Source organism: Pyricularia oryzae, chromosome 1 (assembly GCF_000002495.2).
Source record: "Pyricularia oryzae 70-15 chromosome 1, whole genome shotgun sequence".
Lineage (NCBI taxonomy): Eukaryota > Fungi > Ascomycota > Sordariomycetes > Magnaporthales > Pyriculariaceae > Pyricularia > Pyricularia oryzae.
Window position 1 is genome coordinate 5,085,969 of NC_017844.1, and position 15,142 is coordinate 5,101,110.

Consider the following 15,142-nt stretch of genomic DNA (forward strand, 5'->3'; position numbering starts at 1 on the left):
GGCTACAATCTGCAACGGGGACGACAACACCGACAGCCCAGGAGGCCTGCGAATGGAATCCTAGTTCCAAGGCCGCCTAGATAACCCTGCATCTTTCGGCTTCCGGAAATGTTCCGATCCGCTATGATAGGTTGCATGTTTTGTCACATTGATGAATTTGAATGATGAAGACTGATTCGTTTGAATTAGGATCCTATGTTCCTGAAGGAGATTTTAGGCTGGGTATCGAAACGAAGCACTTCGAAAACATGATAAGCCGCCATACTTGTACTCGCTAATGCGAATCTTTTTCAGCCTTTCAGTGTAAAAGAAGCATCTCTCGTACAAGAAATAGGGAGAGATAACAGTGACATGAAACTTATATGTTCAACCTCTTTACCTGAAGCTCAAGGTTGAGGCATCGCGTAGAAACCTGTAACATATTGGTGCGTAGATTTTGAGAGGATGAATTGGGGGATTATTCCGGTGTTCAACTGGGTTGGAATCCTTTCCAAAGGATGTGGTTGTTTTGGGGTGTCCAGCTGTATAACTCGCCCGACAGATATTCCATACAGAAGGTTTGATAAACTTATGTTAGCCAGATTCGGGCCAGCGAGGCTTGATTGTAAAGTAAACTGGGGCTCCACAACACAGCTAGCCTGTGCAGAGAGAGAAAAGTCCCTGGTCGCTATATTACGCTTTTTTGGTTCCTGAAGGCATTAAAGCGCAAGGTGCTCACGCGTGGCCTTCTGGGTCAAAAAGGCATGGCCGCCGTCGCTGATCAAATACGCCACAAGGCTGCAAACATTGACAGTAGCCATGTTCCGGGCCCTGGGTATCCAGAGAATCGCCAGGAGTTGACATACGCAACTTAAAGAAAACGTTAACACGGGACGCAGTTTGGACATAGCCAACGAAAAACCATGATTCTCAACTGTTTTAGCGAAATAGGGCATACTACTCTCGTGAGCTGGGGGGAATGGCGCAGTGGTTAAGCGCCATGGCTGTTACTTGAGTAACGTAGGTTCGAATCCTGCTCCCTCCACCTCCTCCCCGCTTACCCGTGGCAAGGATAACCCGGCTGGCTATCGACAACAACCACCCGCCTGTGCCGTCGAGCCCACACTTGTTGGGAACTTCGTCTCCATGGCTACAAACGACCGACAGCTCCGCTGTTTGGACACAGGCCCCTCTCGATGAAGAGCCGTCAACTGCCGTCAGACGAATCCTCCGTGCGCCTGAAGGCACGGGGTCGCGTCAGTGAACAAACCTGTAAGCAGGACCGGGCACGAACCCGGTCAGGCTCGATTCGCTTCTATGCCCTTGTTTTCCGCTGTGTAAATAGAGAAAATAGAAAGCGCGCCGAGATACCCCTCGGGAGGTTGCTAACGGCCGGCTAATGAGCCGGGCCGAGCCCGGCGTTAAATAATACTACTACTACTACTACTACTACTACTACTACTCTCGTGAGCTCCAGGAGCTGCAGTCCCTCAAACGGAACTTTCACATCCAATGCTTCAGCCAGTAGACTGGTCCATCCTCAGTTTCAGTCCTACATAGTAGCTATCCAAACAGTCGGCTGTACTTGAAAAGAGCGAAGGCTTTGTGGTAGTGCCACCTCAATCAGCCGCTTCAATTGATCTACCTCGTTAAAATTGCCGAATCTGCATCTTCTGGGCAAACTAGCTAAGCTAGTCACGACTACGTGAAGAACGTGAGAGAGCTGCCTAGCAATAATTTGCATTGCCATAAAATTTGATCAGCTCGCGTTATGGCCTCGACTCACGCGGGTGAAAACCATCCAGCATACACATTCCAGTCTCTGGATAAGATGAAGTTCATGGATAACAGCCAGCTATCAATTGAGCAGCTGGGTATACTCTTGTATTTATCATTAATGCTGAATGTGCTGCACCTCACCTTTTGCTTGACGTGGAGGTGTCCTTTGTAACGCTTTCCATGGACAGTTTGAGCTTTATCATCGCGAGCCTGCAATGAAGCATTCCAGCAGTATACACTGGCAATTGAGTCGAGTCAGCCAATTGTTCCGTACTACACAGTCAGCGCCTGAGGAAGATCTACTGCTGCCGCTGGATTGGGCGTCATGGGGAGTTTGGGCAGAGCTATTGATAGAACGTAAATTTAACCCATGTTCGACAAACGCAGCATCCTTGGTGGGGCATTCCATGTCGCACTTTAACCCAGCCGTTGATTCCAATATACATCCCTGACGAGGCTGAAAACTCGATGCACCCTTGCATTTTTGTGTGTTCTTGGGAGAGCCATGGCGCTGGTGAACTAGTCTGACGGTGGTATGTAAAGCCGGCAACTAAATTGACGATAAGAGGGCGGCCCAGTGGAGAAACTGTATTATGAAACGATTTCTTCCTCTCGGGGGCTCTTGAACACTCGAAATGGTAACCGAGTGCATAGCCTTAACATCCATGCCACGAGCATAAAGCAAAGTGCACGCAAGCTGTGCTTCAATTGCGGCTCCAATGCATTCTCGCACCACCTAAAGATAGTTCCCTTGCCTTACACGGGCCGCCCCAAACAAAGATTTCTCGCTACCATCTGTCCGTGGGGACCCGACGTGGCCGGTGATTTCGTCAGATCGGGGGGCGGTGCTATACGCGCGGGCGTATAGCTGGGCGTATAGCGGGACCCGTCGGGTCCCCCACGGGCGGTGACGAGGCACGGGAAACGGCTAGGATGGCTGACGCTGGATAGCTGATTCAAAAAGGTTAAGGATCAAGGAGATGGCTAATCCTGACTCGCTAGCCGCGGATTGGCAGGGCGGGGACCAAAAGACTCGGCATCACCCCCGTCGGATTAAGCTTTCGTGTACCTGGTGTCAACCATCAGCCTGCTAGATATGGGACGAACAAAGGTTTGCAGCGCGGTGGCTTGAGTGTGGGCATGGAGACCGTTTCAAGTCTTGCGTCAACGGGTTTATACGCCCGCCCGCGTATGTACCCAGATAGAGAGATAGTTGATAGCGAAAAAGGCCCACTGTGGTCTCAGCACCATGGGATGAGTTTTGCTGCAGAAATAAACACATTTGCCGATGCAGCTGCCACATATTCGGTCAATGTTGAAAGAAGCAGCAAAATAACCTTGAAGCCCCGCCAAGTCATCAAAATGATGACGAATACTATCAACAGTTGACTTTTACCGTCTCTTCAGTGATGCCCCATCATACACTATTGTCTTTGTAAACAAACCACAAACCATCAACATGACCAAACTTGGCCACCACTCGGGAGAAGCAGGCTACCGGAAAATATCAATAACACATCATCACGGCCTACGAGCTTGCTCGACCTGCATACGCCTGACCGAGGCGCCAGACGAAAGCGCCTTTAGCGTCCATGGCCCAACAATGCAGCCGCAAACAGCATCTGCACTGACAGAAATTCCCACCTCCACAACCAAGCCCGCCGCCGCGGACCAGCAGGACAAACCCCCGGTAGTTATAACAGAAATGGCAGTGGCAGGCTACCCGTCGCCAGAAGCAATCCCCGAGGAGCAAGGGCAGCGGCGAGGCCGGCAGCATCCGCAACAGCACGCTGCCGGCGGCCCGCCGCCGCTCAACTTTACTCTCCACGGCAAGCGGACCGGCATCGCCATGTTTGTGGTGTTTACCTTTTTCGACAGCCTCGTGCTCCCCGTGGGGCTATACTTTGGCCTGTGGTACGGGTTCGGGCCGGGCAGCCCCAAGGACCAGCCGCTGAGCGCGAGCGTGGTCATGACCATCGTCACGGCCATCATCGGCGGCGCGAGCATCTGGGAGCTGCTGCAGCGGGCGTGGAGGCTGGGGAGGAAGGGGAGTCGGTGCCGGGTCAGTTTTGGAGAGACGGACGCTTTCTGGATGATATGGGACGCAGAACTGGGGCTAATATCGTGCGTGTTGATAGGTTTTTGGGGCGGCGTGGTGGCACTTTGACTGGTTCGAGTGGTGGTTTATCGTCTGTTGGGTCTTGATCATTATTGAAGTTTCGGTGTGAGTGTTGACCTCGCCGACAAGACGGACAGCCCCTTTCGACAAGAAACCCACCATACAAAGACTTGCTAACATCGATTCCACCCAGCGCCTTCATCCCAGAAATACCCAACAGACGCCTAATGGCAATGCCCGTCTCGACCGTCCTCCTCATCTTCGGCACCGTCAGCCTCGCCCTCGACATCCTCCGCTACTTCAGCATCCCGGCGCCGCTGCGCATCTCCTCCACCCGCAGGGGCGCCCAGCTGCGGCCCGGCATCTACCCGCTGATCGAAGACATCTGCGCGGTCGACGGGGCCGGCAACACGGCCTTCCGCGAGAGCCTGAACCGGCGGTACAGCGACAGCGCCGTGTTCCGCGCCATGCTGCAGCGGCTGGGCGTCTTTTGGGCCCTGGGCGCCGAGTGCTGCGCCGTCGCGACGCTGGCCCTGGTGCTCGGCCTCGACGACGGCCTCGACGACTACGCCTACGCGATCGGCTGGGCCCTGCCGTGGGTGTGGGCGGCGCCCTGGGCGGGGGTTACGATCTTCTACGTCAGGAGGGAGCTGGACAAGGAGCGGAGGGCTTGGGCGCTCGAGTTGGATTCGTATCGTATAGTCTAGAATACAAAAAAGGCGTCTTCAGGTCACTATGGCAATTCGTGAGCATGTGCAACCGGGTGGTTTCTTGGTTTCTGCGACTTTTGCATAATCGAATCTCGATGCGACGGGAGCTTGGCGCGACGTGCATTGATTTGCATGGGGCGTTGGCGAAGGGAATCCCTGGTTTGTTGATTCTTGGCGGGCGTAAACCGTCGGATGTCATTTTTTTGCAGTTGTTCCTATTTTGTGGACCTCTGCTTTTACTATGTACAGAGGTTCCGACCAGATTGTACTTGGGGGTTTCGACGCTGTTGACCCCCTGTCGGACAATATTACCGGGAAAATGATTCATTCGGTTTGCCCATGTTCTTTTTTTGTGCATTGTTTCTCAAAACCCCAGCAGTGACGTGAACCTGGTACGCTATCCCCTGCAACTCGTATCCAAACTGCCGGATCGCCGCGGGTCCCGCGGGCTGCACACCGCGGGTGCCGGGATGATCCTTCTCCCAAGCGTATAACTTGGTTTTCGGCGCATCTTACCGACCCGCGGAACCCCCCATGTTTATCATCCCATGAATGAGCTCTTGATATTGCCATCTGACAAAAAGTTTGTTCTGGAATACAGATCCTAGAAGGAATCTTGGATTCTTTTATTTGTATCAATCCCTTCCCATCATGTCTCATAATCACAACCCAAGAGCCAACAATCGCAGAGGATCAATCCGCGAGAAGCTCAAGATGGGTACCGCAAAGAACCCGCCGAAAGCCGTCCCCGAACAAGACGACGATGAAGACGTCAAGCTCGTACCTATACCACAGCCATCCAGGGCCCCATTCGTGGGCAACCTGCCCGACCTCGATGTCAAGTTTCCGCTCGACTCGATGGTCAACTTGGCCAACAAATATGGGTCCATCTTCAAGCTTGACCTGCCTGGCCTGGAATTTGTCACCGTGTCTGACTGGGATCTTGTCCATGAAGTCTGCGATGATTCTCGATTTAAAAAGTCCATCAAGGGAGATTTGGAGGTGAGGGCATTTGTTTGCAATTTCGATTCCTTGTCTAGCTCTTCCCTAACATGACTCTCATAATTGCAGGAACTAAGGAATGCAGTTCACGATGGATTATTCACAGTGAGTGCGATATTGCCATAAGCCCTTCACCCACTCAGCAAATCGGATTCCTTTTGCTAACACTGCAATCCAGTCCTCTGGAGAAGACGAAGAGAACTGGGGTATCGCACACCGGGTCCTCATGACAGCATTCGGACCCCTGTCAATCAGGAACATGTTTGACGAGATGCACGAGGTTGCCAGCCAACTAGCACTGAAATGGGCGCGGCAGGGACCCCACGAGCCGCTGGACGTGAGCGGCGACACGACGCGCCTCGCCCTCGACACGGTGGCCCTCTGCTCCATGGGCTTCCGCTTCAATTCCTACTACCGCCAGGACCTGCACCCGTTCATCAAGGCCATGAACGAAGTCCTGGACGAGGCCGGCCGGCGGGCGAATCGCTTCATGCCGTCTGTGTTTTACCACTCGCACAATAAGAAATTCAGGGAGAACATCAAGCTGCTGCGCACCACGGCCCGCGAGGTGCTCGATGCGAGAAAGACGCAAAAAGGCCCGGAGAAGAGGAGGGACTTGCTTACTGCCATGCTGGATGGCGTTGATCCAAAAACGGGCAAGAAGATGACCGACGAGAGCATTATCGACAACCTCATCACGTTTCTGGTGGCGGGCCACGAAACCACGGCCGCAACCCTGTCTTTTGCGTTGTACAACTTGGCCAAATTCCCCGAAGTGTCACGAAAGGCCCAAAAGGAGGTCGACGATGTTGTCGGCAAAGGTGCGGTCAAACTGGAACACGTGCCAAAGCTCAAATACATATCTGCAGTAAGTTTCCTACCACTGGGGATCCTTGGAATCGAGATGCTTTCGTTTCAACTCGTCTTAACGCTAAAACTAAACCCCCAGCTCATCCGGGAAACCCTCCGACTCAACGCGCCCATCACAGCCTTTGGGAGGGAGGCGATCGGCGACCAGGTGTTAGGGGGCAAGTACCTGCTCAAGGACAAGACGCAGATCGTCTGCTTCCTGACCAAATCCCAAAGCGACCCCGTGATATGGGGCCCGGACGCGGACGAGTTCAAGCCGGAGCGCATGCTGGACGACAGCTTTGACCGCATGCAAAAGAAGCACCCGCACTGCTGGGCGCCGTTCGGGACGGGGGTGCGCGGGTGCATCGGGCGGCCGTTTGCGTGGCAGGAGATGGTGCTGTGCCTGGCCGTGCTGCTGCAAAACTACAACTTTGTCATGTACAACCCGGCCTACGCCCTGCGCCTCGCCCAGTCCCTCACCATCCGCCCCAAGGACCTGTACCTCCGCGCCATCTCCCGCGAGGGGCTCACCCCCGCCCAGCTCGAGGCCCGGCTGGCCGGTGGCTATACGAATGGCGTGCACGCCGAGGCGCCCGCGGAGGCGGCGGCACCGGGGGGTCCTGTGGACGGCTCCAAGGGCGCCGGCAGGATGGCAATCTACTACGGTTCCAACTCGGGGACGTGCGAGTTCATGGCGCAGCGGCTGGCGGCGGATGCGGGCTCGCATGGCTATACGGCGTCGGTGGACACGCTGGATGCTGCAAAGGAGGCGATGCCGACGGGGATCCCGGTCGTCATCATAACGGCGTCGTATGAGGGCCAGCCCACGCAGAATGCTTGCCATTTTGTCAATTGGATCCAGAATCTGGAGGAGGGGAAGCTGAAGGGTGTCAAGTATGCCGTCTGGGGTTGTGGTAAGTCTTGCCATCTTCTGGTCCTACTTTTCTAAATTCTCGCATCCATTCCTCAAGACCAGAGTAGCCAAGCTAACCAAACTCTACAAAAACACAGGCCACAGCGACTGGGCCGACACCTACCAAAAAGTCCCAGGGCAGATCGACACAACCCTCCACAAGCTGGGCGCGACCCGCATCCTCCCCATCGGCACCACAAACGCCAAGGACCGCGACATGTTCTCCGACTTTGAGACGTGGGAGGACCAGACGCTGTGGCCGGCCATGCGGGACCAGTTCGGCGGATCCGAGGCGGCGGAGGCCGCGCCCAGCGTAGAGGTGACCTTTTCGACGCCCCGGGCCTCGGACCTGCGGCAGGACGTGCGCGAGTCGCTCGTCGTCGACGCCCGCAGCCTGTCCAAGCCCGGGGGCGAAGCCGGCGCCAGGGAAAAGCGCCACCTCGAGATCCGGCTCCCCACGGGCTGCTCGTACGCCGCCGGCGACTACCTGGCCGTCCTGCCGCACAATCCCCGCGAGAGCGTGGCGCGCATCATGCGCCGCTTCAACCTGGCCTGGGACACGTACATGACCGTCGGGGCGGCGCGGGCCACGACGCTGCCGACCGGGGTCAGTTTGCCGGTTTCCGAGGTGCTGAGCTCGTATGTCGAGATTGGACAGACGGCTACGAGGAGGGTGAGTCTTTTTTGGGTGTTGTTGTGAAAAAAGGGGTGCCAGGTGGGCTAACAGTTGTTTGGCAGAATATTACCGACCTCGGCCAGTTTGCCAACGACGACGACACAAAGTATGAGATACTGAAACTGAGCAAGGACAGTTTTGATGACGAGGTCCGGGCAAAGTCCCTTTCTGTGATTGGGATTCTAGAAAGGTTCCCAAGTCTGCTGGTCCCATTTGAGACCTTTCTATTTATGCTTCCGCCTATGCGCGTGCGTCAATAGTGAGTTTTGCCTTTGCTTGCATCCTTCCCTTGTTTGGCTTCAGCCCTCAACTTAACTAACCCCAAACCCCACCACAGCTCAATATCCTCCTCCCCGCTGGTCGACAAGGGCAAGCTCACGCTGACCTACTCGGTCCTCAACGCGCCCGCCCACTCAGGCATGGGGCGCCACGTCGGCGTCGCCTCGTCGTACCTCTCCTCCCTGATGCCCGGCGACAAGCTGCAGGCGTCGGTGCGGCCCGCCGCCGGCGGCTTCCGCCTCCCGCCCGACCCGATCCGCACGCCCATGATCTGCATCGCCGCGGGCACGGGCCTGGCGCCCTTCCGCGCCTTCATCCAAGAGCGCGCCGCCCTGCTGCGCACCAGCGCACAGACACCCCCCGCAGCACCGGCCCTGCTCTTCTACGGCTGCCGCGACCCGGACCAGGACGACCTGTACCGCGACGAGCTGGACGCCTGGGAGGCCGCCGGCGCCGTGGTCGTCTACCGCGCCTTTAGCCGGCGGGCCGACGCGTCGGGCGGCTGCAGGTATGTCCAGGACAGGCTGTGGCGGGAGAGGGAGGCGGTCGGGGAGCTGTGGCGCCGCGATGCGAGGGTGTATATTTGTGGCGCTGGGAGGATGGCCGGCGGTGTCAAGGAGGTGCTGGTGAGGATCATGCAGAGCGAGGGGGAGAGGATGGGAACTCCCATTTCGGTGGAGGAGGGCATGGCGTGGTTCGACAAGCATCGGAATGAGCGATTCGCTACGGATGTGTTTGATTAGACTTTTTGTTTTCAGTGATGGTTTTAGGAGCATTGTTCGAGCAAGCGATGGAGGGGCTATTTTTTGCTGTTATTTTATTGGTCTAGTAATGGAGGCTTGGATCGTCGCTTTTTCAGTTGGTCTATTGATATAGTGCCAACCGTGTTCTTTATTCTCGGATGTATGGTTTCACATCCAACATGAACCTATGGAAGCTACATAGACGAGCCCGTATGCCAGATGGCAAAAGTGCAAATCAATCATTACAGAAATCCTCCAAGGATCGTTTCCAATAGAAATTATACAATGTGGGATGCAAAGATAACTCCAGGTAAAATCAATAGACGCAAGAACAAAGGGAATGGAAGAAAAGAAAAGACGAAAGATATGGCGCCCTGTGGATTGTGAGAAAGGAAGGAAACACAACCATCTTCTCGAAGCAAAAGCTACCTTACACATCGTGAAAGGCTCCCCTATAATTCACAATACCATATATATTCCACCTTCAACCAAACGAGAGAAAGAGCAGCCAGATTGCAAATGAACTATCTACAGTAAGGAATTGGAATATTTCTAATGCATTGCGTTTGATATCTTCTCGGCTTGGTAGTCTATTAAGAGCTGAATAACAAAGAGCTAACTTATTACATTTCCTTTTTCGCACTTCAAATTTATACTGTCTGCCACCTAGGCCTGTAGCTATTGTTTCTTTTCTTTTCCGCTATAATCCTTTCTGACAGGCATATGACTCGATATTTTATATAATTATAATCTTCGAAATGGATTTATAGCCTATAGCTATTAATAATGTCTTATAATCCAGGTTTTGACAGGGCTAGACTTACGAGCATTGATCTCCGGTTAACGGGCATTTACTACTTACTATTCATTTCATACCCCACTGTTACGACCAGACAGTTGGGCCGGTACCAGGGAGGCCAGGCGGGGTCACACCCCTCCTAGCGACACTCGCCCAAAGAAATTACCGACCGACAGGACATCGATTACCTAAGGAAGAAGTCACGTGACGCCACGTGACCGCCAAGAAAATGATTTCAGTGATTTTTAAAAGATTACAACAGATCAGGCGAAATGATTTCTGTGATTTGTAACAGATTAAGGAGGATTACTTTTGGAACATAGTCTATATAAGGCACGCTTATTACCATATAAATAAATTCGATTCTAGGATTGTTTAGCAGCAATCAAACTTTAGTTAACCTCAATATTTATTTGAGAACGATTATAATTTCACCCCCAGTTATTGAGAACCCCAGTTACCCAGCCAGACGCTCAGTTGCTTCAACCCACTGTATTTTACCATAAGAACAGGTTACCCGATACCTTGATCGTAACACCCACCAGTAATAACATTATATAAAAAGGTTTTGAAAGGTTTCCCCAGGTGAATTCCATCCAAATGTATCCCACGCTAAACTGGATTTATATTTGGAATATTACCACCGCTTTTCGTTAGCCTAATAATAGCCGGCCGTTATCTCAAAGGTATTATTCAAGTCCACATTACATTAGCGTATTATATATTATAGAACGTACTGCTTAGTACTACGTTATGCTTTCGCCAATTTATTCGCAAAGGTATAATATTTTAAAAACGTTTATATGTTGGCGTAACTATTACGCTATTGTTAATATCAAATAACTTCCCACGCGTAACATTTTATATCAGATATAAATCAGATAAAGTGTGTAAAATAAGTTTACTGAGAAATTTGAATTTGATTATATTTGTTAATTGAAAGTCTCCTCTTGAAAACGGCTGTTTCGTTTTCTACATGTCCCAGTTCAACTAGCATGGGATGACTGGTTGGATTATTATCAAGGGTTAAAAAACCAAAAGGCAGATGACCACTTCAGAGCCCTGTCCATTTTTGAGTCACCCGATCTAATATTAGCCGGAAGTGTGTGCTCGTCAATCTAGCCATTTTGCTATGACAATATCTGTTAAATACGGATGTGAGGACTTGTGCCTGGAGTGAGACTCCTATTCCGGGCTCCATTGGAGCTTGGTAGCACGACAAAGGAAATAGTTGGCCTTCGTGCAGACAGGGGTATGACTTGCGTAGCTACATGAGCGTAAGATGCAGGACAAAATCTCTTCCACGCGAACCACGCTCGTGAGCTCAGTTGGTGTGGGTCATGTGACTCCTCGTTTCCCAACTCTGATATGCAGTCTGGACCCGGAATTGCATGCGTGTACCACATTACAGTAAGCAGGTCGCAGCAAAGAATATCTTTGCTTGCCATGTCGGCAGCAAAAACAAGAAAAATGTGATATCAACTTCCGTAACAAATACTAAAAGACCAACGCATAAAAGTTCAACTATAATTAATATATTTTGCATACGTATATATCTTGAACAGGTATATGTTTCAGTGGTCGATTTTACAAGTCCGGCAAATTATAGAGATTAATACCCCTGTACAATTTCCGCTTGTGTGGGTTTCATGGGCTTTGCCGATTTTGCTAATAGTTGTCACGGCCAGGCATACATTGGAGAACCTCAGTGTATTAGGCGCTATCGACGAAAATTCTAAACTGAAGAGAAGAGAGAAATTACAATCAACGACGCGCTCAAGAGACGCGCTTAAATCCGGAGTAAGTGGACCCTTGTCCGATCCCTGGCTCAGCGTGGCTGGTAGAGCCGAGTCGTGATTCTGAGGGTAGGTCTGGGGGCCTGATCCTCACAATAGTCTTGAACAAAATAGTAATTTGGGTATTGGATGGTCCTCGTAAGTTAATAAAGGCCCACGCATAACTACTATAACAGGGGTTTTCTTTCGCCTGATACCGTGGTACAAAATTCTACGTATGTAAGGAGTATGAATCATTATCCCTTCGCTTGGTTTTTTGATTTCAAGCTAAGCAGACTATAATTAAAAATATTTGTGTATTCATTAAATCCAAAGCGTGTGTTATAGTTTGCACGTATCTAAATATAAATATATAAGTAAAAACCCTGCTAGTTGTAACTAATAATTTAAATTGTTAAGCAAAAAAATATGAAAGGTCTATATATTAGATAATAAATTGATAAATTTATTCTTTCCTCTGAAACATTTATTACTGCGATTCCCCTGTACGGATATGTATTCTTGTACCATTCTCATTGTTGAATATTCTCTTTTGTTTGTTTGTTCTTCCCCAACAACGCCACTTTGACAAAATATACAACCTTTTTTACAAACTGTTTCCAAAAGAATAACTTACATCATGCAAATACGAAACCAATTCGCCCTTTTTACCGTCACAGTGGCTCTTCTCCCCACAATTTACGCCGATGATGTTAAAAAGGATTGTTACTACACGGTTTGGACAAGCAATGGTAATTCCTGGCTTCGTTCAATAAGAGACAAAACCTGGAGCGACCATACATTGGGTATTCATGGGGCCTCTGTTTACTTTGACGAAGACTGTTACCCGCACTATCATTCGAAAGAGATATTGGTTAGGAAAGGCTGTCATGAGGAAACTACGATTCCCAAGTAATTAATACATTACCTGGGTTACACAATTTTAAAATTGGTCAACCAGGTCGCAGAGAATGAAGTGTGATACCGCTCAAGGCCGTAATAGAAATGCAGAACACATGGAACAACAGAGTCTCCCGGTTCATTGTCTCTTAAAGATCATCTGACTATACCCGAGGTTGGAAAGGTTGTGAAACCGAAACTTCCAGAGAATGTCTACAACTTTTACGCTTCAGGATCTGACCAGGACGAATATCTGCGCAGCGTCACAGTAACTTCTAGGTGGTTTCGAAGCTTTCCACCGGTTGAGACTGAACTAGCAAAACTTTGTCAGATCAGCATTCGCCCCCGGGTTCTTATCGATGTCTCGAGTATTAATACATCAACGACCCTGTCCGGCGTAAATTATCATTGCCAATTTGCCAATCGGTTTGGCTCCAAACGCGACACGACGGTCAACTGGCGCGAATGGAGAACTGGGCGTAGCCAGAGCAGTGCCAGCTCAGGGCTTAACGTGAAGCTGTCTTCTCAATCAACGACGTCGCTGGAGGATGTTTCACCAGGGATGAGAGCTGGCAGCTCAGAGCCACGTGAGGGCTTTGCTGCAACACCAGCTTGGAAGCAGATCTATCTGCGTAAACACACTAGAACCGGGTGACCCACAAATGGACAGGGCCCTAAAATGAACACGTATTCTGTTAGCAAATTCTAATAGATTAAACATACCCCATATATTGTGACGCGCCCACGCACCACAAATAACGCGTTATTAAACCGAAAAAAACGTAATACCTGAAAATCCAAAATGTTGGTTATTACATATTCGCTCGTAAACGGCCGATGTTGACGAAAAGTCCTCAGACTAGAACGGTCGTGATTTTCCGCCAATTTGGTTGGCCGAAAAGCCATGTGGCTGGTAAGGTACAAGGAGCGCCCGGTCCACCTCCCCAACGCAGGGGGGTACTGTAAGCACTGAGAACTGATTAGGCCCTGTCCATCTCCGTACCGCTAGCTCTAGCAAGAGTTTAAATCCGATACGGAGAGCCGAAGGTACGTCGACTTGATTCAAATTCTGGCACTGATGCTACACCGTGGATACGCCTGTTCTCGGGAGCAGAGTCTCGAAAAGGGGCGCACCCGTGTTTCTTCCGCAAGGTATGAGCCTTCCGAACGACGACGGATCGGCCGCAGCTTCGACAGAGCTCTCCAGGTCAACCGACAACCGATGAATGCCCAGACAGTGGCCGAGGCCAAGGAACTGCTGGAAAAATCAGGAGTCAAATTTTGACCCAGCCACAAGTAAAGTCAGTAATCGAATTGATGAATACAACGCTTAAGAGTCAAAAGGTTTAAGGATGCGTTAACATTTGTTGTCAGGCATTTTTAAATGACTACGTGCCTGCAATATGCCCCGCTACGGCGGTGGTTATCGCAAATTGGCAATCGCAGCTCCGGTTCTGTTTTGCATCTCTTTGGGGGTTGAAACTCTAATGGAAGCCTCGGATCGATTTAACGGCCGGAATGGATCTTCTTTTCCTTGCATCTTGACTCAAGTAGGGGACCCCGGAACGCTCGGTAGCTGTTTTTGCTCATTTGTTAGAATGTTCTGGCTTTCTTTTCTAGCCAAAAAAAGTTGTACTTGTCAGCTGCGGCAATGGCAATTTGCAGTTAGACATCTTTTTAATCTATTTACTTTTTCCCCTTTCTTTTTGAAATGTACCAGGCAATCGACGCGTGTCAAAAATTCGTTATTTCAGAGCTCTCAAAACGAATCCCAGACGAGAGTTAGCCGTTTTGGTTGTCATGAAACCATTAGAGTTTGCTGCTGAGAAACACCCCGGATGAGGTCTTGGAACCACACCTATATAGCTTGCCTCTTTCCCATGACAGGAATGCGTGCAACTTGTAGTCCATTCTGAACATCGACATAATTTTGTGAGCTGCAGCTATTCCATTACTTTCTTTTCCCAACTTCCTACGACTATTTTTTCTTCACTACCCCAAAATGAAGCTTTCACTTATTGCTGCAGTCCTGGCGACCGCACTCCCTGCCCTGGCCCATGAGGCCAGCGCCGGTACCCCACTGACGGTAGCTCGTCGCGATGTGGTCAGTATTGTCAATTAATCTCTTCTTTTCCCAAGCGAGCCACCACTTGGCGGCAACGAGCCCTTGACTTGCGTGGAGGAATCATAGATTCGAGAGTTGACAAATTGCTGACGACTTTGTAAAAACATACAGCCCATCCAGGCTGATAAGCTCACTGCGAGAGAGGCAACTAGAGCCCGCGTCTCTGTGCAGAAGCGGGATGCGCCACCTGATCCCCTGAAATCGAGACCCGACCATAAAGACAATGGTATCTAAAGACGGGGAGATTGGCAACTTTTGAGCAACAGATTCACCTTAAAAAGACATGCTCTCTTGTAAAGTCGCTCATTAGTTGCCCATCGCTGGCACATTTGTGACGCTTGGTAATAGACACCAGATGTAACAGAAAGGCTTTGGTTCTTTTGTCGGTCGCGGAACTCTAAATAGGTACATAAGAACATCCTGGCGAATTACAAGAGCCAACGATTCCCACCAACATTGATGCGATTTTGCGGAGCAATTAGCCGGAACCA

At 50.7% G+C, this 15,142-nt stretch overlaps 6 protein-coding genes and 1 pseudogene across 7 annotated transcripts; all 7 read left to right on the forward strand.

Moving 5' to 3' along the window:
- Positions 1-902: 902 nt before the first annotated feature.
- Positions 903-1,243, forward strand: MGG_16350 (uncharacterized protein; the record flags this gene model as incomplete). The annotated part of the gene is made up of 2 exons (XM_003710208.1): positions 903-944; positions 1,004-1,243. The coding sequence occupies 2 exons, from the start codon at positions 903-905 to the stop codon at positions 1,241-1,243; spliced, it is 282 nt and encodes a 93-aa protein (XP_003710256.1).
- Positions 953-1,024, forward strand: MGG_20082 (annotated as a pseudogene). Its single transcript has one exon. The product of its transcript is annotated as a tRNA-OTHER (tRNA).
- Positions 1,244-3,463: 2,220 nt separating the features above from the next.
- MGG_05400 (uncharacterized protein) lies at positions 3,464-4,584 on the forward strand (the record flags this gene model as incomplete). Its single annotated transcript, XM_003710209.1, has 2 exons — positions 3,464-3,882; positions 4,098-4,584. 2 exons carry the CDS (start codon positions 3,464-3,466, stop codon positions 4,582-4,584), a joined length of 906 nt encoding a protein of 301 aa, XP_003710257.1.
- A 549-nt stretch (positions 4,585-5,133) lies between these two features.
- MGG_05401 (bifunctional P-450:NADPH-P450 reductase) lies at positions 5,134-9,308 on the forward strand. Its single transcript, XM_003710210.1, has 7 exons — positions 5,134-5,589; positions 5,659-5,694; positions 5,768-6,457; positions 6,539-7,355; positions 7,453-8,027; positions 8,093-8,289; positions 8,368-9,308. Exons 1-7 carry the CDS (start codon positions 5,239-5,241, stop codon positions 9,050-9,052), a joined length of 3,351 nt encoding a protein of 1,116 aa, XP_003710258.1. The 5' UTR covers positions 5,134-5,238; the 3' UTR covers positions 9,053-9,308.
- A 3,427-nt stretch (positions 9,309-12,735) lies between these two features.
- On the forward strand, positions 12,736-13,175 carry MGG_16351 (uncharacterized protein; the record flags this gene model as incomplete). Its single annotated transcript, XM_003710211.1, has 2 exons — positions 12,736-12,794; positions 12,863-13,175. Coding segments are annotated over 2 exons (372 nt in total), but the record flags the coding sequence as incomplete, so codon positions are not given.
- A 149-nt stretch (positions 13,176-13,324) lies between these two features.
- On the forward strand, positions 13,325-13,811 carry MGG_16352 (uncharacterized protein; the record flags this gene model as incomplete). Its single annotated transcript, XM_003710212.1, has 2 exons — positions 13,325-13,439; positions 13,542-13,811. Exons 1-2 carry the CDS (start codon positions 13,431-13,433, stop codon positions 13,809-13,811), a joined length of 279 nt encoding a protein of 92 aa, XP_003710260.1. The 5' UTR covers positions 13,325-13,430.
- A 717-nt stretch (positions 13,812-14,528) lies between these two features.
- On the forward strand, positions 14,529-14,885 carry MGG_16353 (uncharacterized protein; the record flags this gene model as incomplete). The annotated part of the gene is made up of 2 exons (XM_003710213.1): positions 14,529-14,630; positions 14,763-14,885. The coding sequence occupies 2 exons, from the start codon at positions 14,529-14,531 to the stop codon at positions 14,883-14,885; spliced, it is 225 nt and encodes a 74-aa protein (XP_003710261.1).
- Between the last annotated feature and the right edge of the window lie 257 nt (positions 14,886-15,142).